Genomic DNA, 22,882 nt, shown 5'->3' on the forward strand with positions numbered 1-22,882 from the left:
GGTCCTCTGGTCTTCTGGTCCTCTGGTCCTCTGGTCTTCTGGTCTTCTGGTCCTCTGGTCTTCTGGTCCTCTGGTCCTCTGGTCTTCTGGTCTTCTGGTCCTCTGGTCCTCTGGTCTTCTGGTCCTCTGGTCTTCTGGTCCTCTGGTCTTCTGGTCTTTTAATCTAAAAGCTGCAGGACTGTAGAACTGGGTTTATGTACAAAGTTAATAAAGCCTCAAAAAACCTGCAACGGTTCGACAAATGCAAATCGACGCCACAGTTCATATTCTATAAAACATTTTCTTCTACTTGGAGGTGGACAGTTATCGTATCGTTTATCATTTATTGGGTTAAATTTCTTGTGATAAGATTTTTGACGATAAATTCCCTGATAAAACTCTGAGTCCTTGTTTTCCACCCGTACTTCCTGTTCATTATCAAACATCCTTTGTCTCAAGCATAAAAACCTGATTTCTTTTTTTCCTTTTAGCTCCGTCCATCTTTTGTCAAAGTTAATTGATGTCAATAATGAAACCAGAGAGTTGTGGTAATTCAAACAGGCAGGAAGAAGAAAATCACCGACCGCCTCAAACATCACTGAGCTTTGAAGAGTTCAGCTCCAAAGCAAACAACCCAAACTCTTTTCAAGTGGTTCCTGCTGCGGTCTAGTCAAAGGGTTTGATTTTTGACGGCCAGTGTTTGATTACATGAGCAGTCGCTGCAGAACGTGCAGGAAGTTTCAGCGGCTCATGAGGCCTGGAGTAAATTTAGACCAAAAAGAAACAAGAACCATGATTGTAACCAGACTGAACACATCCACTCTAATCTTTATTTATCTGCTTTATTTTTATTTCCTTATGAGCTCAAAATCTGAACTTATGCTCTATTTTTATCCAGATGATGGAGAAGTTATTAAGCCAGGAGTAACTAGTTACTTTTACCCTTGGCTGGGTCTGAGGTTGGTGCTGTTTGGCCCGGCTGGGGGTCAGACCCGGTTCACCGCGGTCTCGGCCTCCCTGCCCCCCACGTCTCGTCTAATTGGCTGAATCAGTTTGGAGGGAAACTTGACAAGAAGCAGGATCCCTCCAAAAATCACAATAGGTGCAGTGTTTTACATATTGTCTGCAGACAGATGTTGTGGCTCCCGCCTGCATCTCAATACGTTTCTCTGGACACAAAGGAGGAAACACAAAGACGGCTGCATAATTTAAACCGCCAAGAAGTTTTTCACATATTTCAACTGGAGAAATATGTGATTTCACATTTTAACCCACAAAATAATCCGTATCAGTTGGTAAAACCAAGACTGCAATAAAGGGAAGTTTGTTTCCTTCTGTTTAAAACTTTATGTGCTTGTTGGAAGGATTTCAGAAATGTTTTATTTATTTCATATGTAGAGCTTCTGATGTGCTCGCAGCGTGTTGGAGCCGCTTCGCTCGGTCCAACATTAGCATCTCAATGCTAAAAACGAAGCAGCTAACGCTAATGTTAGCGTTAGCTGCTACGTGTTTCTAAAGAAGCTCCATAAGCGATCAGCTCTCCTGATCATTTAATAACCTAAATAAGAGACTAAAAACAGCAAATATGTTATTGAGCCAATATGTTTATTCCAGCGGTGGGCAGAACCCAAAATGAAAAAAAATGATTCAAGTCAAAATAAAGTGTTTGGTAAAAAGTCTAAACAAGAGCAGAGTAACTGATCACATTATCAATCATTTAATATTTAAAATTCATTAGACCAAATTATAAAGTTAAGTGGAAATTTGAGTATTTTATTGACAAAAACGTCAATAATTCATAAGTTACATAAAAGAACAAAATCAGGCAAAATAATTTTTTCTTCCAAATCAGTTTAATTTAATGTGAAACTGATGAAACTTTAACTGAAACTGCAGGTTTGTTTCTGTCTGTCTGGTGAATATTTGGTTAAAACATGTTTGGTTTTCATTCGGTGGGGAGAAAATCTAGAAGTTTTACTCAAGTAAGAGAAGAAATGCTTCATAATGACTCAGGTAAAAACTACAGGTACATTTTACAAAGAATTACTCCAGTAAATGTAACCAACTTCTACCCAACTCTGGTTTATTCAATAATTTAGAAGTAAAAATGTTTCTTGAATTGAAAATGTTGCTGCAATAGTTTTTGATTAAAATGTGATTAATTACTGACCATGTTGTTAACCACATTACAACGTTTAATCGAGTCCCACCGTTAATTTCTTGTTAAAAACTTCAGAATTACATCAGAATTACATCTTCTTTTCTTTTTCTTTTGCTAAATAACTTAAGAGCCCCCCCTCCCTCCGCCTCCTTGTAACTCCTTCTTCTTCTCTGAATAGATTTCGGTCAGCCTATAGGTCATCCTAGGCTGAGCAGGGAATAATTGGGCTGCCTACACACACACACACACACACACACACACACACGCGCACAGACTTTAAAATTTAAACCCCCACTCCCCAGACAATAGCCACATGCAGCTCTCTGACCCGCCGCGCTCTGCAGGCACAAAACCTCCCTGTTTATCCTGAGTCCTTCTTCCCTCCTTCATGCTGCATCAGCAGAATAATCGGAGTGATGAGATTAGATTATATGTGTCGTGTTTCACATTAAATCATGGAAATGATGCTGAGTTTTATGGATGCTAACTCTAAGCTGCGCCTGCAGGGATCATCAGTTATGACCAGTGATGGTTGGAGGTTTAAATTTCAAAGGGTTAAAGTTAAAGTTCCTGCTTCAAAGTGTGAGGTTTGTAACTGAATATGTAGCTGAGTTCTGGATTTATTTAAACTGAAGGAATTATAATCTGAGTTTTATGCTTTAATTAGAAACATAATCTGAGGTTGAGTTCAAAGGTTGTAAGCAGCTAACATCTTAACTGCAGTAGAAAACTGATAAATTATGAATTCAGATTAAGTTTCACATCCTTCAGTCGGAGAAATAAATCCTTCCAGCGTTAGTTTGTGTTGCACATTTTAACCTCCAAACCTCTGAAAATAATTCTTATGATTTGGTGAAAACAAGATACTTTAAAAAATGAAAGTTTGTTTTTTCTATTTTAAACTTTGTGGATTCTTATCTTTCATTGCATAAATATGAGGATCAGTTCGTAAAGTTACAGTCTAAAGCAGATTTGGGTTATTTAGCCTGTGGTTTATTATTTAATGTCATATTTTCACCATGTTGTTCATTCATTTATTACTGTCACAGTTTCAAACTAAATATTTAACTCTCAGCTAGAGATGTAGCTTAAAGCTAAATATTTAGTTTTCATAATAATTACTTAAAATTCAAATTAAATATTTAATTAGAAAACTAAATATTTAGCTCACTAGCTAAACACATGTTTAGCCCCAAACTAAACATATGTTTTCACACCTGATGGTCCGGTAGATTCACAGCTGCTGGTTCTCTAGTCAAACCAACCTGTTCCCCTCCTGGCCTGTGGGGGCGCTGCACCAAGAACCACTGAAGGAAACGACACAAAAACCTCTGAAGACACTGAGAGCAACTTCCTTCTTCACCAGATGGAAACAAGATGGAGGCGTCAGATTTTAGTGTTGGAGGATTTCTCTTTAGGCTAAAGACCAGGAGCCATTTCTGCTGCTAGCATGTCTGTTTTGGTTGTATTTACCCAGAATGCCCTGCACTTTGGTTCACTTCCTGCTTTTGGTCTCCGTCCGCTTGGTGTTTGCAATTAAACCTCCACAAACGAGCTGGACTTTCTGGACAAACGGACCGGATTGGGATTAAAGCGGACTAAACAGGACTGGTGTGAATACAGCCTGAGACCAAACTAATCTGGATTTAAAGGAAGATGCCAACATCTTCCGCAGATAAGATCATCCATCTATGACTTTTTGTATATTCCTAATTTCAAGGGAGCAGTGCTGGATTAAGAGATAAAATCCCAGCAGTTTGACAATGATGAGATGAGATTTAGGGATTAATGCTCCAGCGGTAAGCAGAGCCGGTTCTGCTCTCCGTCCCCCAGATGACCATTGAAGCCACTGAGTCTCGGTGGGACTATAACTGTGCAGTTCAGGCTTTTATCTGCCATCTCTCAGCGGCTCCTTTCACATTCCTCACTGACCCGCAGCTCATCCCTAACTTCCCTTTTGATCGGATTATTTTAAAGCAGCGGCGTCCCGCTGCCCGGCCTTTTGCTCTCACCACCTGCACTCCAGCGGCCTTCACCTCTTCATTGAACCGCCGATTTGGAAACCGTAGCCTTGCATCTGTTGCAGCCGAGGGACCCGGCAGAAGTCTGAGCTGCGGCCTTGGTCGTCCGAGCCGCTCCGGTTTCCTCTTCATTCAGCCGGACTTCAGCCGTATCACATCTCCGCTCCCTCAGGGCGGATCGCTGCTTTGCTGGACGGCTCAAGGTAACAGGTGTATGTAACGTTTACAGCAGGTGGGATGACCGCCGGAGGAACAGCAGACCTCTTTATTTCAGGCTCTACTTTTATGTTTAAGTCACGAAACTGACATGAAAACTTTTTGGAGTAAATTTGTAAACAGAAAACATGATGGGGTCTCTGGAGATGGAAAAAAGAGGAGAAAATTTTCCCCAAAATTTTTCATCTTGGGGAAAAGTATTTTAAAAAGTTGAAAATTTCCTAGAAAATTTTCTGAAAATTTTAGATTAATCTCAGAAATTTTTCTAGAAAAGAATTTTGAGTTTCAAAAGTTGAAAATTTTCAAAATTAAAGTTATAATTTTGAGAAAAATGTCAGAATTTGAAGTGAAAAGTCAGACTGCAGAGCAGTTTCCATTAAAAATGTGTGCAAAATTCAGAGAATAATTTTTATTGAAAAAAATAAATTCTCTAAAAAAATAAAATCTGTATTTTGAAAGTCTAAAAAGTGTTTTCCTCGTTGTTTAGTCCAGAAGTAACAGGATCATGTGGCTCAATGCGATAAACTGTTTCTGTTGCAGTTTGTGAATAAAAATAGCTTTAAAAAAAAACCCGTCCTGGTTCTTTGGAACTTGCTGTTTCCATTAGGTGAATTATTTTTGTTATTCTGATTTGTGCAGCTTGTGATCTGGAAGCTGAAAGAGGAAAAATCAGAAATAAAACAGTTTGCTCTTTCTGCAGAAAACAGAAAAGGGAATCTTGAAATCGTAAGGACCGACGGCCTGCATTGCTGCACAGCCACAGAAATTAAAATTCAGATTGATCCTCGGCTCCAAGTCAAGGATTTGTGCCAATCTGCACATGTATGCAGGCTAATCAGAGCCTCTTCACGGGTCACTCCGGGTCAGACGCTTGTGATGGAAATTTGGACGGCAGGCGTAGGAAAACAAAGCCGGAGACAGTCGGCATTCTTCACGCATGAGACAACAAACTGAGCAGAAAAACTCAAATAAGACCAGAGCCGCGTTTCACTGACATGATAAACACTTGTTTTTAGTTTCTCTGTTTAGCGCAGAGAAACCTTTTATTTTCAGTCTTTGTGACGGAACCGTTGGACGTTTGATGTTTCAGGAGATCCTCAGAGGAAACGCATCACTTCCTTTCAAATGAGCTTTTATTTTCCAAACTGCTCAGGCTCTTAAAAACGTGACGGCATTTCTCTGCAGACGGAGCGGGGCGGCGGGAAATCTTAAAACGATAAGATTTAATGATAGTTGGATGGAGCTGTGCTGAAAGGCTGACCTTTGACCCCCAGCTTCACCTCCCCCATCCTGGTCGCTGGTCATTTGTCAAACTGATCTGATTAACGTCCAGTTTGGGAATCTGACGACGACACACTTCAGGATCCGGACAAACCGCCTTTCAGCATCGCTGCAGGAAAACAAACGGATGGATTGTTCTGGAGAGAAACGGAGAGATGGAGAGACAAACAGACGAAAAGAGAGAGAGGGGAGATGGAGAGACAAAAAGACGAAAAGAGAGAGAGGAGATGGAGAGACGGAAAGATAGAGAGGGGGAGATGGAGGGATGAAGAGATGAAAATACAGAGATGGAGAGACAAACAGACGAAAAGAGAGAGAGGGGAGATGGAGAGACAAAAAGACGGAAAGATAGAGAGGGGAGATGGAGAGACAAAAAGACGGAAAGATAGAGAGGGGGAGATGGAGGGATGAAGAGATGAAAATACAGAGATGGAGAGACAGAGACAGAAATGAGCAAACAAACGAAAACATCAGGTAGCTTTGGATTCAGCTGCTGCGTGAGCTTTCTTGACAGCAGATTATTCAAAATTTGGTGTGGATGGTCTTCCATATAAAATCATTTACACACTTTTTATCAAATGAGGTTAAATTCAAACTGTAAATACAAGAACTGACTAAAACGGGATGGATGGATGGATGGATGGATGGATGTCAAAGTCAAGCTAGCATAACTGAGCTACTTTCCTGTTTCTTTTTGTTAAAAAGTTTTAAAACGTTTTTAGAAGCATCTCTTTTTATTTTACAAATCACAGTTTAAGAATTAGTGCGTTATGTTGCCAACTTGACAGCTAAAACCAATGATAGCCATCATTAGCTAGCAGCACGAGACGACACATTGCAGTGTGTCTACGAAGGTATATGGAGCTACATTGGGACAATAAAGTCTGCTTTAAAAAAACGAATCAGAAAAGTAGTTAATGGCTCAAATTTAGCTCCGTACAGGTCAGCACACCAGCAGATTATGGTCTATTAAGTTTTTTTCCCCATGTTACAAAGAAAGTCACAGATTTTTATTTTCAGAAACCAACTGAACATCAAACTTAAGCAAAACTGAAACTTTCCTTAATCTGATTAAAAATAGCTTTAATATTTTCTCAGTGTTTCCATAGCAACCCGTTTCACTTTGGTGACGTGAGGACGCATCCAGGTAATGTGACAGGTTAGAGTCCAGGAACATAAACAGTAATCACACACACACACACACGCACACACACACCGTGCACAGGCCCGCCCTGCAGCTCATTATGTCTGCGTTTCCTCCTCTGAATTGAGTTGTGGAGGTTTTGGGGGATGGAGCAGGGCGGAGTCTGGTGACCCTGAAGAGCGCGACCTCAGGCGACGTTTGAAGAGTTAAAGACGGGGGACGGGGTATGGGGGTCGCTCAGAGCGGCAGGGGGCGGGGGCGGCAACACACAGGGAGGGAAAGTAACTTCTTGATGCCGCTTCAATTCCTCCCCTCTCCTCTGGAGATTTCTTTTGATTTTAGCAAAAAAATAAAACTTTAGACAGTTTCTCTTCGGTTTTTCTCACAATTTTTACTTTGATCTCAGAATTTGTACTTTTTTCCTCAAAATTCTGTCACTTTTCTAAGAATTCAAACTTTTTCCTAAAACTGACCAGATTCCTGAAATAAAGATTAAATATTTTTATTTCATTTTCATTATTTTATTATTAATGAATGTTGAGACGGACCCTGATGTAGCCGCCTGCTGTGTGTTTTCTGAGCATTAAAATCATTTTGGGGTGGGCTGAGCTCCCGTTTCGTCTGCTGAGCTCCTGAGTTTTGGGTTCCCTCCAGAACCTCTGGTCCGCAGTGACACGCCGGCCGGCCTGAGCAGCTGCCTCGCTCCGTTTCAGTCCAGCCGGGCGGCGGGGGGCGCCGCTCAGCTGTTTACCCCCCAGGGTGTGAAATATCTCTGGATCAACACAGCATGCTCCAAAACAAACTCCTGCATATCAGTTTACTCAAGACTTTGTTTGTTTGTTTGTAGATTCAGTGACTAGAAAAATGTCTACAATGGTTCTTTGTTTTTGGTAAATATTATCGATTTAATGAATATTAAATGCATTTATTAAAAATTGGTAGGATTTTGTTTGGTTGATGCAAACTAAGAAAAAAAACTTTTGTTAAATATGTAAGAAACAAAATGTACGGAGTCTGGTTTGTGCCCAAAAATAAAATTAATCAATTAAGGATATAATTGATTAGGGCCACTGGAAAATAGAAATTCTGACTTTATTCTCAGAATCACCACTTTATTTTCAGAACTCTGATCTGCATTAAGATTAGGACTTTTTCTCAATTCTGATATTTTTTCTCAAAATTCTCAGAATAAAGTTGGAATTTATTTTTGTTGGCGCTGATCTTCTTCCGTATGAATAGATACATTAATAGAATGATATGTACATGTATTCATAGATGTATTTCTGCATTGTTCCCATGTGATTGATGAATCTGACTTCTTGAGAAAATGAGGCAGTTATTCAGATTTTTGCCGTTTCTAATGCGATAATTTAAAATTAAAAACGTTGATGGAAACGTGGCTAAAGTCAGGAAGAAGTTCTTCCCCAAATATTCAGGGCAATCCTGGAACAACTGCTGTTTGAAATTGGGCAAGAGGTACAATTGAATTGTTGAGATCAATTCATGTATTAGAATGTCCTAGTCAAAGTCCAGGCTGAATCCAACTGAGAACATGCCTAGGTGGGCCCCATATGGGGGAAAGGAGGGCTGACATATAGGTCCCACATGGGTTTGCCCATGTAGTTCACATGTAGGGCCCACATAGGCTGTGGTCCTACATGGGCAAACCCATGTGGGGCCAACGTGGAACCCGTGGACAAACCCATATGGGGACCTATATGTCAGCCCTCCTTTCCCCCATATGGGGCCCACCTAGGCATGCTGGCAGGGAGAACTGGAAAAATGTCTCTTGATATTACGTTAAAAAATTCTGTTCTGATTACAAATTCATGCCACACTTTTCAGAACATTTTGTTCATTTCTACGTGCTGCTTTGTGTTGGTTTATTACCTCATGTATTGCAGTTTGGTTGTGATTTGATGGTTTGTGAAAACGTTTGATCACTAATAGTTTTTTCCAAAGCACTGTATATTTGATTATTCCCATTCAGAACCACTTGAACAAACTGCAACAAGTCTTTTAAACATTCCCTCTTTTCAAAATGAGCAAACAGTCCAGATAAAGGCCCGGCATTGTGGAGGCTCAGAGCTTTTGTGTTTCCCTTTTGAAGCTGAGCTTTCCCTCAGCGCTCAGGAAAACATGTTCACCCCGTTTTCTTTTTCTTTTTTTCTCTGCTGAAGCATTTCTGGCACTTGGCAGCGTGAAGCTCTGCCAAATGGAAGAAAAAAACCCCGACAACACAGACGGAGAGAAAGAAAGAGCACCCTCAATCAGGAAGTGACAGCTTTTTAGCTGCGCCAAAGGAATCAGGCAACTTCCTGGTCAGGTTGCCATGGTTACTGGAAACTCGGCCAGCTGCCGCAGCCGTTAGCCGTTAGCTGTTAGCGGCGACGGTTAAGACGGAAGAGTTAAAGACAGACTGACTTTTAAATGTAAGCAAAACGTCATTACTGTGTTTAATGTATGTTTCCGTTATGCTTAGAGTTTTTTTTACAACGGCGTATTGAGTTGTTTCTACTAGAAAATTTCGGAGATTAATGTCAAAATGTTGTCGTGTTCCCTTGATTGTAACATTTTCCTACAGAAATCGAAATGAAAATATGGGGATTTGTATGATATTTATATTTTGGTGTTTCTCCGTGACTCTGGTAAGTAAACTTGAACACATGTTCAAAATGATGCTTGCGTCTGATACAGTAAAAAATAAAATCTATAATTAAGTGTAAGGAGTTTTCATTCACAAAGAGGAAGTGACGTCATTGTGCTTCCTGGTTGCTTCAGTGGCGAATCTTCCCGTGTATTTTTGCAATATTCTTATCAACTGACTTGAACTGTTTTTTTCTTCTTTTTTATTTAAAACTACTTTAAACTTAACAAAATTTCTTTGAAATCTGGGGAAAAAACAAAATCAGATCCAAATTCTTATTTTTTTTTTTGGTTACAAAAAGATAATCAAAAAGTAATTTGAACAAAACGTCGCTCCGTGTGCTTCCCTGTCCCTGAGTGAATAAAAGCACTCCCGCAGCATTACTCTGCCACCACCGTCCTGGTGAGTTAATTTTTTTCCAACACGTTTCAGTTAAATCTCCTTTTATTTTTTTTGTGGCTCATTTTGTCTGAATAACAGGATAATAATAACAGAATAACAGGAGCTTCATCATAACTATGCAGACCTTGTTAAAGGGTGTTGACCTTTCCTCAGTACCTACCTCGATTAAATCCATTAAACACTCAAATTTATCCAAGTTAGAAAATATGACTAAAATGATGATACATGGTCAAAAAAGTCTCTTGCCTATTAATTGTGCAGACATAGAAAAACTGTAAAACCGAGTCGAGTGAAAAAGAGGTTTTTGTTTGCTGCATTGAAACTGAGACTGGGCTCCACTGATTTTATTTTGGGACACCAAAATAAAAGAGGCTGGATTTAAATGAGCCCCTTTCAGCTCTCTATTAACAAAAAAAATGCAACAACAAAAAAACATTAAAAAACTGCATCCTTTCTCTTATGCTTCACTGTTGTAGTTTTTGCTGCTCTGTCGTATAAAAAAAATAAAATCGTGGCTGAATCCTCAGAAAAATGAGTAAAAACTTAGTGGGTTTGAAAGCTTCTGAATGCACATAAGATTTTATGTTTCTCAAAATGTCTGGAAAGAGCTTTTTAAAATTCTGATTTTGTGAGCTGCATAGATAGTTTTCAATGTTTCCAGCAGTGAGTGAAGGTCTTTGTGTGGCTGTGGCTAACAGATTAGCTGTGTGTAAAGGTAAACACAGCTGGGGAACCCCCCGGTCCTCATTTATCTGGGTGTTTGCTCAGAGGATGCGCCCTAATCTTCCCACAGAGACGCGACTCTGTACACAACCACAGTCCTGCTAATTCCTCCATCGTTAAACTTGGAGGATCTTTGTGTCTACAAATCTCTCTGTGGGTGGCAGGACTCTGAGATAAACTCATTATCATATAATCGTAGCAAATTTTTAAAGAATCTGATGAACGATTTTCTTTCTGCTGAGAAATCAGGAATGTTTTTATTTTATTTTTTATTTTTAGGTGAAAGACATTGTCAACTCTGTCCTGTGTAGCTTATTGATTACTGTAAACTGTCCACTACTGGACGCTAAACCTGTTTCACAGCGCCATCTGCTGGTGATTACTTTGCATTCCTTTTGTCATATTTGTGGTTAGGGGTTTTCTTTCCACTTATATCTGTTTTATTTAAATATATTTATTAAATGTATTTAAATAAAACAGTCAACCAAATAATCAACCAAAAGACGTGTGAACAACATTCCTGGCTATCTACTATGGAGGTCCAAAACTGACATAATTAAAACTAAAAGTAGAAATATGTATTTTTTTGTTTTTCCTTTGCTTATACATACATTGTTGTTAAAAATATATATATTTTGTTTTTTCGATTTCTCTATACACACATTTTTGTTAAAATACATATATTTGCTTTTTCCTTTTTCTTACACATGCATTTTTGACCAAAAATATGTTTATGAAAAAGAGGAAAAAACAAGAAATGTATATTTGTTAATGACAATTAATGTGTAAGGAAAAGCAGAAATACATATTTCTGCTCTTATTTTTAATTATGACTGTTTTGACCCTCCATATGCATAAGGAAAAAGTATGGTAGACCAAAACTGATTTAAAAATAAAAGTATTTTCCCCCTTTTTCCTATATATGAATTGTCAATAAAAAAAAATCTATAGAATTTTTGTATTTTCCTTTTCACATACATTGTCAACAATATGTATGTTGTGACAATGTATGTGAAAAAACACATTAATTGTGTTTTTTCACACAATGTATGAAAAAACATGTTTTTTTCATTGTGTCAATACACAAATGTATTGACAAAATACATTTGTGTATTGACAAAAATGAGTGTATAAGAAAAAGGAAAAAACAAAAAATATATATTTCTGCTTTTATTTTTTAATATCAATTTTGGTCCTCCATATATAACATGGTAAAGCAGCGTACTTATTGATATATTGTTTGTTTTTTATTAGTAGTTTCTGGAAAAGAATGTATGTATCAAAATATGCAAGGACCCATAAAAGAATAAACTGACCTGTCCTTTATATATAAAATTAAAATATAAATTTCATGACGTTTTAAAACTTTAACCTATTTTTAAACTGCGCTTCTTCTCGGCTTCCGTTGACGTCGCCTTAAAACGTTTGACGTCAGTATAACAACAACCTGTCATGACAGCTCGAATGAAGAAATCTCCAGAACAATATTTTATATGAGCACTTATAAATCCACATCCACCTGAATGTGAGATTCACCCTAAAAGGTAAGGTTCCGACCCGATGGATTATCGGAACAAATCCGAACTTAAACGGACCAGAGCGGGTGTGGGCTAACTTAGCGTTAGCTTATGTCTGTTTTGAGGCTGCCTAGCGGCGTTGTGGTGAAAAACGCCTAAAAGCGAGGTTCTGGTACCGATTTTCTCGGATGGAGAGCGGTATAAGCTCATGACGTGGATCTTAAATGGTGAATTGTGTCAGTATAATCAGAACCGGAAGAGCTAGCTGAAGCCGAACTCAGATTCTAACCGACATAGCCTAGCTAAGTTAGCTTAGCATCGGTGTGTTGTCTCCAGGTTAACTAAAGTTAGCGGCGTTGCCTCTATTCTGTATGTGATGACAACTTCAGCAGCTATAACATCCATGATAATAATGCGCAAATGAGTTATTGTTTGCAAATTTAACCCAATTTTAATGTCAATAAGACACATTGAAAGTGTTGGGGGGTTGTTATGTTATCCAGATGGCTAGCTGCCCATTTAATCTAACTGATGCTCGTGTTGTGAACAGTTAATTCAGCTGCCTCGCCGTGTTGTCCATCAGTCTGCACAGTCAGCGAGTTAAAGTAACGCCGTGCGGGTGGCGTGGCATTGCGTGGCACCCAGAGACACGCATTGCAGGTGCGTTGCAGCGGATGCTAACCAGCATTGTGTCTTCATTGTCCCCCAGTCTGTGTGCGATCCAGGGCGGGCAGGACATTCCGACACCTGCCACCTAGCCAGCCGGAGAGACGGGGAACAGGATTGGGAAGCAGGGCGAGGCGGGCCCCGCGGAGCCGGTGGAGAAGATGGCCGGCAGCCCCGAGAAGAGCTCCACCGCGCAGGAGCTGAAGGAGCAGGGGAACCGGCTGTTCCTCTGCCGCAAATACCAGGAGGCTGCTTCATGTTACAGCAAAGCTATCGTGAGTCTGTTCCACCAAACACACATTCATGCAGATTTTTACATTTTTATCACAACAAAACCACAAAATCCGACGATGTTTATGTAATAAGCAGCAATAAGCAGAGTTGGGCAGTTAAATTTACTCAATTACATTTACTTGAGTAACCTTTGATAAAATATACTTTTAGAAGTATATTTACTACAATGTACTTTAAGTATTTTATTCTGAAGTATCTCTGCTCTTGAGTAAAATTGCTGTTTCTACCCACTGAAGGAAAAACAAACATATTTTTTTAAAAAAAACTTCGCCAGACACACACCTGCAGTTTTTATTAATGTTTCATAAGTTTTTTATTGAAAGAAACTTATTTGAAAACATTTTTTGTTTGATTTTGTTATTTCTTGTTACTTATATGAATTATTGTCATTTTGGTCCTTAAAATGCTAAAGTTTTCACTTAATTTTATATTTTGGTCCATCTGACTGAAGATGTCATTTTTAAATATTAAATGATTGATAATTGATCAGTTACTCAGTACTTGAGTTGAGTTTTTACTCTGATTTGAGTAAAAACATGTTGAAGTGGTGTTATTCTTGAGTATAATTCTTGGGTTCTCTACCAATAAGTAGGTTATTTTTGTGAAAATGAAGGGAAACAATATTCCTAACAGTCATTAGGCCTGAAACGATAACTATAAATGGTCCAGAATTTGTTGCCAGGACTACTGATGTTGTTTTGAGACCATTTTCAGTAATATAACGGTAATAAAGGCATAATGATCTCAAAGATCGTTTAACACTGGAAGGCATTTTAAATATTAAAAATAAACAAACAAAACTATAAATAAAGTGAATTATGAAGTCTCTGGAAACAAAATTGTCCTTCAAAATAAGAGCTGGTTGAGACCCAAACATCAGACTGGAGACTTTTTGGGAGAAAGAGAAAAATGATAAATCATGTAAATGGAAATTATTGAGCTCATTTGAATTATCCTGTGATTAATTGATTTATTGCAACAAGCCTGGTCTCAAAATGACAACACTGTCGTTTGTCACAATAATTGGTGGCATGCAGAGTAGCATAGTTAATATATTTACAATATACTGTTCAGTCCTAATAATAACCTCTCATCATCACCACAGACTGTTTAGAATACCACGACTGATGGTGAAACTCTATGTAGCCGATGATGTCATCACAGTATTTACCAGAATGATGGTATCTGCATAACTTCCTCTTAGTGGGAATAGTTCAGTGATCTGTTGTGTTTCTGTAGCGTCCAGCTGAGTTTCTGTTTCCTTCAACCTGCAGAACCGTAATCCGTCGGTGGCGGTGTACTACACCAACCGGGCGCTCTGCCACGTGAAGCTGCAGCAGTACGACAAAGCTCTGGCAGACTGCAAGCACGCGCTGGAGCTGGACAGTCAGTCGGTCAAGGCTCACTTCTTCCTGGGCCAGTGTCACCTGGAGCTGGAGAACTACGACGAGGCCATCGGCAACCTGCAGAAAGGTCGGAGGAAACGCCGGAAATAAACCGCTTTTTAATGGGTTGCATAATTACCATCATCAGTTTCCTCTGTTGCAAACAAAACATTTTCACTTCCTGTCTCATTTCTGTTAGAGATCTGAGTGTTCTGCACTCAGAGGACCCAAAAACTACACTCAAGTCAGAGGAGAGCTTCTTGAGCATGTTTTTAGTCGGAAGTAAAAAAATAGCCGTCCAAGAAATTACTCAAGGAAGAGTAAAAAGCATTTGGTGAAAAGTCGACTCAAGAACTGAGTAACTGATGAAATGATCAAACATCCACCCGTTTTCTAACATCCTGGTCCCTCGTGGGGTCAGGAGGTGCTGGTGCCTCTCCTGTCCGGGTCACCTGGACCCGTCGCCAGTCTGACGCAGCAAATGATCAAACATTTAATATTTAAAAATTACGTCATCACACGGGTCCAAATTATAAAGTGCTCTCCTTTAGTGAATGTTTGATCAAACTATGAAACTTGATACATTCTGGGTAGATAGTTACATATTTACGTACAAATTGTTTTCTTTTTGGTTTAATTGCTGCTCTATGTTCTTTCAGTAAATGGTCTTAGTTTGAGTCTTCGCACAATTTTTGAATTGTTTCAGGCCTAATGTTCATGAAAAAAAAAAAATTGATCATTTATCAATATTTGGCTGATCACTGATTTATTCAGAGAAAAATCATCTGATTCGGTGCATCCAGCTGTAAATAAAACATGGCTGCTTGGGTTGATTAGGTTCCTGACTTATTTTTCTCACAGGCTTCCGGTTGAGCTGTTAGCTTTAGCATTCTGCCTGAACACATTTACTTCATCCTTTTGATGCCATGTGTAGCTTATAACCTGGCAAAAGAGCAGAGGCTGAATTTCGGAGACGACATCCCGAGCGCGCTTCGCATCGCCAAGAAGAAGCGCTGGAACAGCATCGAGGAGAAACGCATCAACCAGGAGAACGAGCTTCACGCCTACCTGACCAAACTCATTCTGGCCGAGAAGGAGAGGTGAGGCTGGACACGCAGCAGAACGACACGCTTCACCTCCAGAGTAAAACCTGGAGAATCTGAGTTTAAACCTGGAGACTCTGAGTTTAAACCTGGAGAATCTGAGTTTAAACCTGGAGAATCTGAGTTTAAACCTGGAGACTCTGAGTTTAAACCTGGAGAATCTGAGTTTAAACCTGAGTTTAAACCTGAGTTTAAACAGAGAATCTGAGTTTAAACCTGGAGACTTTGTTGTGTTTTCACAGAGAACTTGAAGAATACAAAGAGAAACAGGATGACAATCAAAATGGAGGCGATGCTGGAAAAATTTCATCTAAACATGTGAGTTGTTTTGTTTATTTACTAGGACTGCTGCTGTATGGAGGACCAAAACTGACATAATTAAAAATAAAAGCAGAAATGCGTATGTTTTGTCTTTCCTTGCAGAAATATTTTTTAAAATGTGTTGAGTTCTGATGTCTGATTTCCTTCCTCCTGTTTTTATAATAAAGTGATTAATCGATTGCAAAGTTAGTTGATGATTATTTAAATAATCAATTAATCAGAATTAATTGTTTCAGCCCTACTGCTTTTATCCTTTAACTTACAGAAATAATGTTTAAAAATGCTGAGTATTGATGTCTGATTTTCTTCCTAATTCATCATAATGTGATTAATCAATTACTAAATTAGTAGATGATTATTTAAATTGATGAATTGTGGTTAATTGTTTCTGAATTATTTGTTATCCTTTAAAAATGGCAGAAATGTTTTAAATGCTTTTGATTATTGTCTGATTTTCTTCTTAATTTTGTCATAATGTGATTAATCATTTATTAGACTAGTTGACAATTGTTTAGATAATCGCTTAGTCATCGTTAATCGTTTCATCCCTGTTATTTATTTCTTCGTAACCTTTAAAAACAGCAGAAATGAAATATTTAAAATGCTGTTGAGTGTTAATGCCTGGTTTTATTTCGTCTTAATGTGAAGGAGAAGTATTTAATGGAGATGGAAGAGCTTTTCTCTCAGGTGGATGAGAAAAGAAAAGTGAGTATGGAGAATGATTTTCACTTCCTGTTGATCGTGTTCATTGATAACACAAACCTGTAACAGATTTAAGGGAACAGTTTTATAACCAGCATGACTTTATCCAGTAAACATTATGTGCTCTTTAGTTTTACTTTTAGCACCGATGGTTACCATGGAAACTATTTCACAGCACCGTCTGTCAGCAGACGGATGATGATCTGGATTTAATGAACCTAAACTCTGCAGAAGGAGCTTTTATCGTGTTCATATCGTCATCATTTTGAGCTGAACGTCACATTTATCCCCTCATGTTTTTCTCTCCGTCTTTCAGAAGCGAGAAATCCCAGATTACCTTTGTGGAAAGATCAGCTTTGAGCTGATGAGGGAGCCGTGCATCACACCCAGCGGCATCACTTACGACCGCAAAGACATCGAGGAGCATCTGCAGGTAGAAACGCCCGACAGACGCAGATCGTCTGATGTTGGAGGTTTCAGGACTTCCTCCAGCGAACGCTCCGTCGTCTGCAGCTACAGAAACGCTTCCTGCTGGGCCGAAGTTTGAATTTAGTTGGTTATCAGATGATTCTTACTGAGACTTTTGTTTACAGACCTAAAACCTTTTCCACTTTTGATATCTGAGGTTTAGTATCGGCTCGTACTAATCCGATACAGAAAAACTATTTTAGAATGCAGAATGTGGCATTTAATCCGATTAATCGTCAGAATAATCAGTTACTAAAATAATCATTAGTTGAAAGCTCAGCTCTAAGAATATTGTTTTTTAAGCAAATGGTCTTATAGTCCAGTTAACGATTAATCGATTTACTAAATTAGTTGACGATTATTTCAATAACTGATTAATCAGATTGTTTCAGCTGCTTACAGCAATAATTCAGCCAAATCTTACAAAAAATATATTTTGTATTTTAAGATAATAAAAATAGCCTTTTTAAGAGTTTTTATATTCTGGTTAGGAATTAATCAATTACTAAATTAGACTATTACAATAATCAATTAATCATGAAAAATATGCAGAATGTGGTATTTGATTCTGATTGTCAGAATAATTAACGAGTAAATAATCGTAGCTGCTGGCGTAGAACTTTAGACAAATGGGCTTTAGTGACTAATTACTAAACTACTTTAGGGTTATTTAATGATTATCACGATTTATCAGAATAATTGATGATTAGTCAATTAAATTAAATAATTTAGTTTTAAGTGTTTTTTTTTTTTTAGCAATTAGCTTTTTTTCAAGCTCCAGTTATTGATTTTTGCATTACTAACAGAATTGATGACGACTTCTATAATCGATTAATCGTGATTAATCAATTCAGTTCTAAAAGGTTTCTGCCCCCAGATGTAATGGCGCTGTATTTTGTGGCTCTGCAGCGGGTGGGCCACTTCGACCCCGTGACCCGGAGCCCCCTGACCCAGGATCAGCTGATCCCCAACCTGGCCATGAAGGAAGTGATCGACGCCTTCATCCAGGAGAACGGTTGGGTGGAGGACTACTGAAGCGCCCGGCCCGTTTCCCGTTCAGAGCCTGGACGACACAGACTGTGGAGAAGCAGAACAGCCTCACTGCGGACCACCAAACCGGAGAATCACTTCTTCTTCTTCTGCAGTAAATCTTCTCTCTCCGGCTCTGAGGCTCAGTGTTAGCCGCCGCTGCTCCCTTTAAGTTCACTCTCTTCCTCTTCCTCCTCCTCTTCGTCACGCTGTTTTTGGGTCTCAGATTGGGCGACCAGATGGCGCCCAGGTCTGTCGCCCTCCACCTGCTTTCTCTGGTTCTCTGAAAGCGCCGCAGTCCAGCGTTTCCACCGATTATAAACACGGAAGAAAGAATCAGACTTTTTGTGTCGGGATCCATAAAGACGTTGGAGTTTTATTTGATGTTTCATCCAAGTATATTTTATGTATTTTTTCATGAAAAACGGACCATCAGTCACTAAAATGCCAAAAAGCTGTTGACTCAAAGGAAAAGGGAGCAAGTACCCCTTTCTTCCTGCAGGTGGCGCCTCTTACACACCTGTCCCGTCACTTTACTGTAAACGTCAGTAGATTTAAGTAGATCTCTTCTCCTTTGCATATCAATCACACCCCGATGCAGACAATTAAGATAAGTTGAATGTATGGTTTCTATATTTCTTATTTTTTAATCAGAACAGTTTAAGGTTTCGGGAAAAACCTCAAACTGGGATCAGAAGATGAATTGCTGCATTAAAACAAAACATTTCCATGTTGCTGGATATGAAACGCCTAAATGTTTAAACCCGAGAGACTTTCAGCTGTTGCTGCGCTGTCTGTCTGTTTCTGGACGCGAGGAGGATCGCATCAAGCATGAAGTGCATTTCCTTGAACTAGGACAAATCTTTGCCCCATCAGAAAGGACTTGAGGTTCAGATGGCCACTGCCCCAGCGTCCGCCACCTAAAATAAAAAATAAAAACATGCTGGAAGAGTTAGAACATCTTCATCCATACCTCAGTCCAAGTGTTTGCTTGCTGGATTTCCAGCATCCCTGTAATAAAACTGCAAACAGAAAATATTTTGGGTTTAGTTTCTGGTGTAAATGTCTTAGTAGACATAAAATACGACAAAACGTTTCAGCAACATATGAGAGCATTTGGTTAGTTAATATCGACAGAAATGTTAATTAAAATGTATCTGGCAGATTATTGTAATAAACCATTTTTCATGTTATAAATGAAATAATCCAGTAGAACTATAAATATTTCAGTATTAAGGAATCATTGACTCAACTCTTCTTTCTTCTCAGTATGCTTGAAATGAGACAAAACTAACTTTTCAGGAAGAAATGACTTCTTGTTTTAAGTGAATAATTCCTTACTGAGATGAAATAGTTCCAGTTTTATTAGATTATTTCACTTATAGAAAAATATCTTGTTATAAGGGAAATAATCCACTAATGAAATTTGAGCTTTTTCATCAATATTAAAGAGTTTCTGACTCAAATCAAGCTCCTATATTTTGCTAAAAAGTTGCTTGTTTTGTCTTATTTTGTGACATTTGCAGCAGAAACTAAACTAAAAATGTTTAGATTTTGTGTTTTTGCAGTGAATAAAAGGAGTTTCCAGTCCAGTGCTTGGTAGTTTACAGCTGAATGTGTCTGGTGAGTTCGGCCCGTCGGCCGGCCGGTTTTTGTGCCGAGGTTCAGGCTTTGTACATAAGTTGCTGGTGTTGCTCAGATTTTAGTTCATGAAAAGTTAGGATTCTTTTCTTTGTCTGGAGAAATCCTAGAAATTAATAAACTGTATTAAATGTAGATATGTTGATAACATGAATGCCTGGCTCTGTTTTCATTTGAAATATTACCAAACGCGTTTCCTGTTTATCCACCTTTCTCTCCAGTCACGAGGCAAAATGGCAAAACTATAAACCAGTTACTCAGCAGGTCGTTGCTAGGCAACCACAGAGCAAGCCAGTTACTCTACTCCACCAGCCTAAACATTTCTGAGTTTTCAAACTCGGAAAACATCGTTTTCTAGAACATTTCTGAGTTTTTCCAGGCAAAATTTGAACTTTTCAAACAGAAATTTCCAGTTTTTTTTTTTTTTTTTTAGAAAATGTCTGAGTTTTATTTTAGAGTTTTATTCTAGCAAATCTTCAACATTTCATACTCAGAAATTGTCTTGTTTTTTCTAGAAAATTTCTCAGATCTGAAATTTTGAGATCAATTTGATCTCAAAATATCAGATCTGATATTTTGATCTGATTTTAGATTAATCTAAAAAATCTGATTTTAGATTAATCTAAAATCAAAGTTTGATTTTTCAAACTTTGAAATTTCCAATATTTTTTGAGAAAATTTTAGATCAAGCTCAAAACTTGATTTTCTACTAGCAAATTTTCAACTTTTCAGTCTTGGAAATTTTCTAATTTTTTCTAGAACATTCCTCAGATTCATCTCAAAGTTTCTGAGTTTTATTCTAGCAAATTTTTGACTTTTCAGACTCAAACATTTTCATGTGTTTTAGAACATTTTTGAAATTAATCTAAAAAGTTCAGTTTTTTGGAGGAAATTTGCTCCTTTTTGTTTGGCCCTGATATGTTTTAGTAGAAAAGCTAATGCTAATGCTAATGCGAGGCTCCAGGTGTTTTTCTAATCAAATCCCAGTCAGTCGACGAATGTATGGAGATATTTTGAAAACGGTTCCGTCTGAAGTCTCTGGTTCTGGGTGAAATGACCGCCGGTGAGCCGGGCTCACACACCGGGTCCATTGTCATGGCGCTGACATCATCACTCGGTACCAGTGGGGAAGAGCTCCGGTTCCCACTGCTGATGAGGGCAGCAGACCGAGCTGCTGGAGGACAAACGAACCGCTTCAAAATGGTAAAAACACATTTTTATTTTACTAAATTTGGGGGTTGTTTTTAATTTGTCCTAATTTGTTTATCTGATCTGGATGAGATGTGTGTGTTCATAGGGCGTCAACGCTGTAACCATGGTAACGGTTCTGCTCGTTTCTTGGACCCCTTCCTTCGCCACACAAGGTAGACACTTTGAAACTGGTTTTGGTAAAATGGTTCTTTAAGCTTTGGGTGATCAGATGAATCCAACATCCTTCAAATGAAATAATAAACATTAATGCATTAATGCTTTATTGAAGACGTTTAAACGGCAAAAACACTAAATCTGTGTGTCGTCTAGTTTCTAGTGAAAATGTCTTAATACACTTGAAATAAGAAAAAAACTAACTTTTTCCTGATGGAAAGGAGCTTCGTGTCTCACCGACATGAGATGGTGACAGTTTAAACTACGGAGGAGGATTAGGGTCAAAACAAAAATAATTGACTTTAAACTTAGATCTCTGTTTTTTCAGAAAATGCTGACTTTAATCAGAGATCAAAACTCTGAGATTAAAGTGGGATTAATCTCAACATTTGAGTTTTTTCTAGCATATTTTGGAATTTGTAAATGTAGAAGTTTTTTCCAGAAAAATTCTGATTAATCTCAAATTTTCAGATATTATTTTTTAGCAAACTGACAAATTTTCAAGCTCAGAAATGTTTTCATAATTTACAGAAAAATTGAGATTCTGACTTTAATCTCAAAACCGACTGTAATCAAATCAAAAACTGACATTTTTTTCTCTGGGACTTTTCAAGTAAATATTAACAAATCAAACTTACAAATTTCCACTTTTCTGACTTTCGATCTGAAAAGAATAAAGTCCAAATTCTGAGATTAAAGTCAGAATTCATTTATTTTCAGTGGTGCTAATCCTCTTCTGTACTAATTCTGTAAAAATAAACCAGATTTTTGTGAAGGTTTCCTCTAATGATGCTGTTTGGTACCTGCAGTGGGCCTCAGCGAGAAGGTCCTGGTCTTCCCGTATGAGACGGACTTCAGCTTCGTGGCTCTGATCCCGCAGAAGGAGATGGCGCTGCGGGCCTTCACGCTCTGCATGCGGGTGGCCACCGAGCTGCCTGAGGAGCGCCAGATCATCCTGTTCGCCTACCGCACCGCCGACTACGACGAGCTCAACGTGTGGCGCGAGAAGGACGGCCGCGTCTCCTTCTACCTGAGCGGCGACGGCGTCTTCTTCCGCCTGCCGCCGCTCAGCACCTTCCGCACCAGCCTCTGCCTCACCTGGGAGTCGCGCTCCGGCCTGGCCGCCTTCTGGGCGGACGGCAGGCGCAGCACCTACCAGGTGTACAAACCGGGCCACAGCGTGAGGCCCAAGGGCACCGTGCTGCTGGGCCAGGACCCGGACAAACACCTGGGCGGCCTGGAGGCCACGCAGAGCTTCGTGGGCGAGATGACGGACGTCAACATGTGGGACTTTGTGCTTTCTCGGAGCATGATCCAGGCCTGGCACTACGGACACAAAGTCCCCAAGGGGAACATCTTCGACTGGGCCAGCTTGGAGTACGAGCTGAGCGGCAACGTGCTGGTGGTGGACGACGACTGACGCGATGCGGGGGACCCGGCGGGCCGAGGCCCGGCTGTGGAGGGCAGCGCCGCACTGCGGCTGCTGGCGCCGGCCCTGTGGTGGTACGCAGGAGGATCAGGACCGGTCTGGGTGGAATGAAAACACACAGGGGGACATTTACACCAAAACTCAGCTTCAAAAGGCAAAAATTGACTTGGAAAACTCAGAAATTTTAAGATTAATCTAAAAAAAAATGTTACAGAAAAAACTTTCAAAAGTTTTAAAATTTGCGAGAAACCCCCCAGAAATTTGGGAATTAATCGCATCAATTTTTAAGAAAAAACTTGAAAATTTCTCAGTTTGAAAAGTTAAAGGTGTGCTAGAAAAAAAATCTGAATTTTTTTAGATTAATCTCAGAAATTTTACAGAAAACACA

General features: G+C 39.1%; 2 protein-coding genes across 3 annotated transcripts in view; both read left to right on the plus strand.

The window, feature by feature from the left end:
• LOC103156087 (STIP1 homology and U box-containing protein 1-like) overlaps nucleotides 1–19,090 on the plus strand; it is a 22,707-nt gene extending 3,617 nt beyond the window's left edge. The window contains exons 3-10 of one of the 2 annotated variants that reach the window (XM_016664052.1): nucleotides 8,983–9,234; nucleotides 12,801–13,032; nucleotides 14,326–14,524; nucleotides 15,371–15,536; nucleotides 15,782–15,857; nucleotides 16,509–16,565; nucleotides 16,879–16,995; nucleotides 17,940–19,090. In XM_016664052.1, the coding sequence (XP_016519538.1) occupies nucleotides 12,919–13,032; nucleotides 14,326–14,524; nucleotides 15,371–15,536; nucleotides 15,782–15,857; nucleotides 16,509–16,565; nucleotides 16,879–16,995; nucleotides 17,940–18,065 (855 nt within the window). In that variant the 5' untranslated portion in view covers nucleotides 8,983–9,234; nucleotides 12,801–12,918 and the 3' untranslated portion in view covers nucleotides 18,066–19,090. Of the gene's footprint in view, nucleotides 1–8,982; nucleotides 9,235–11,976; nucleotides 12,119–12,800; nucleotides 13,033–14,325; nucleotides 14,525–15,370; nucleotides 15,537–15,781; nucleotides 15,858–16,508; nucleotides 16,566–16,878; nucleotides 16,996–17,939 lie in introns of those variants that run through there. The other variant, XM_007578002.2, reaches the window with a different exon arrangement.
• Nucleotides 19,091–20,614: 1,524 nt separating this feature from the next.
• On the plus strand, nucleotides 20,615–22,626 carry LOC103156088 (pentraxin fusion protein-like). The gene is made up of 3 exons (XM_007578003.2): nucleotides 20,615–20,903; nucleotides 20,998–21,064; nucleotides 21,875–22,626. The coding sequence occupies exons 1-3, from the start codon at nucleotides 20,754–20,756 to the stop codon at nucleotides 22,483–22,485; spliced, it is 828 nt and encodes a 275-aa protein (XP_007578065.2). The 5' UTR covers nucleotides 20,615–20,753; the 3' UTR covers nucleotides 22,486–22,626.
• The last annotated feature ends 256 nt before the right edge of the window (nucleotides 22,627–22,882 follow it).

Source organism: Poecilia formosa, unplaced genomic scaffold (genome assembly GCF_000485575.1).
Source record: "Poecilia formosa unplaced genomic scaffold, Poecilia_formosa-5.1.2 Scaffold463, whole genome shotgun sequence".
NCBI lineage: Eukaryota > Metazoa > Chordata > Actinopteri > Cyprinodontiformes > Poeciliidae > Poecilia > Poecilia formosa.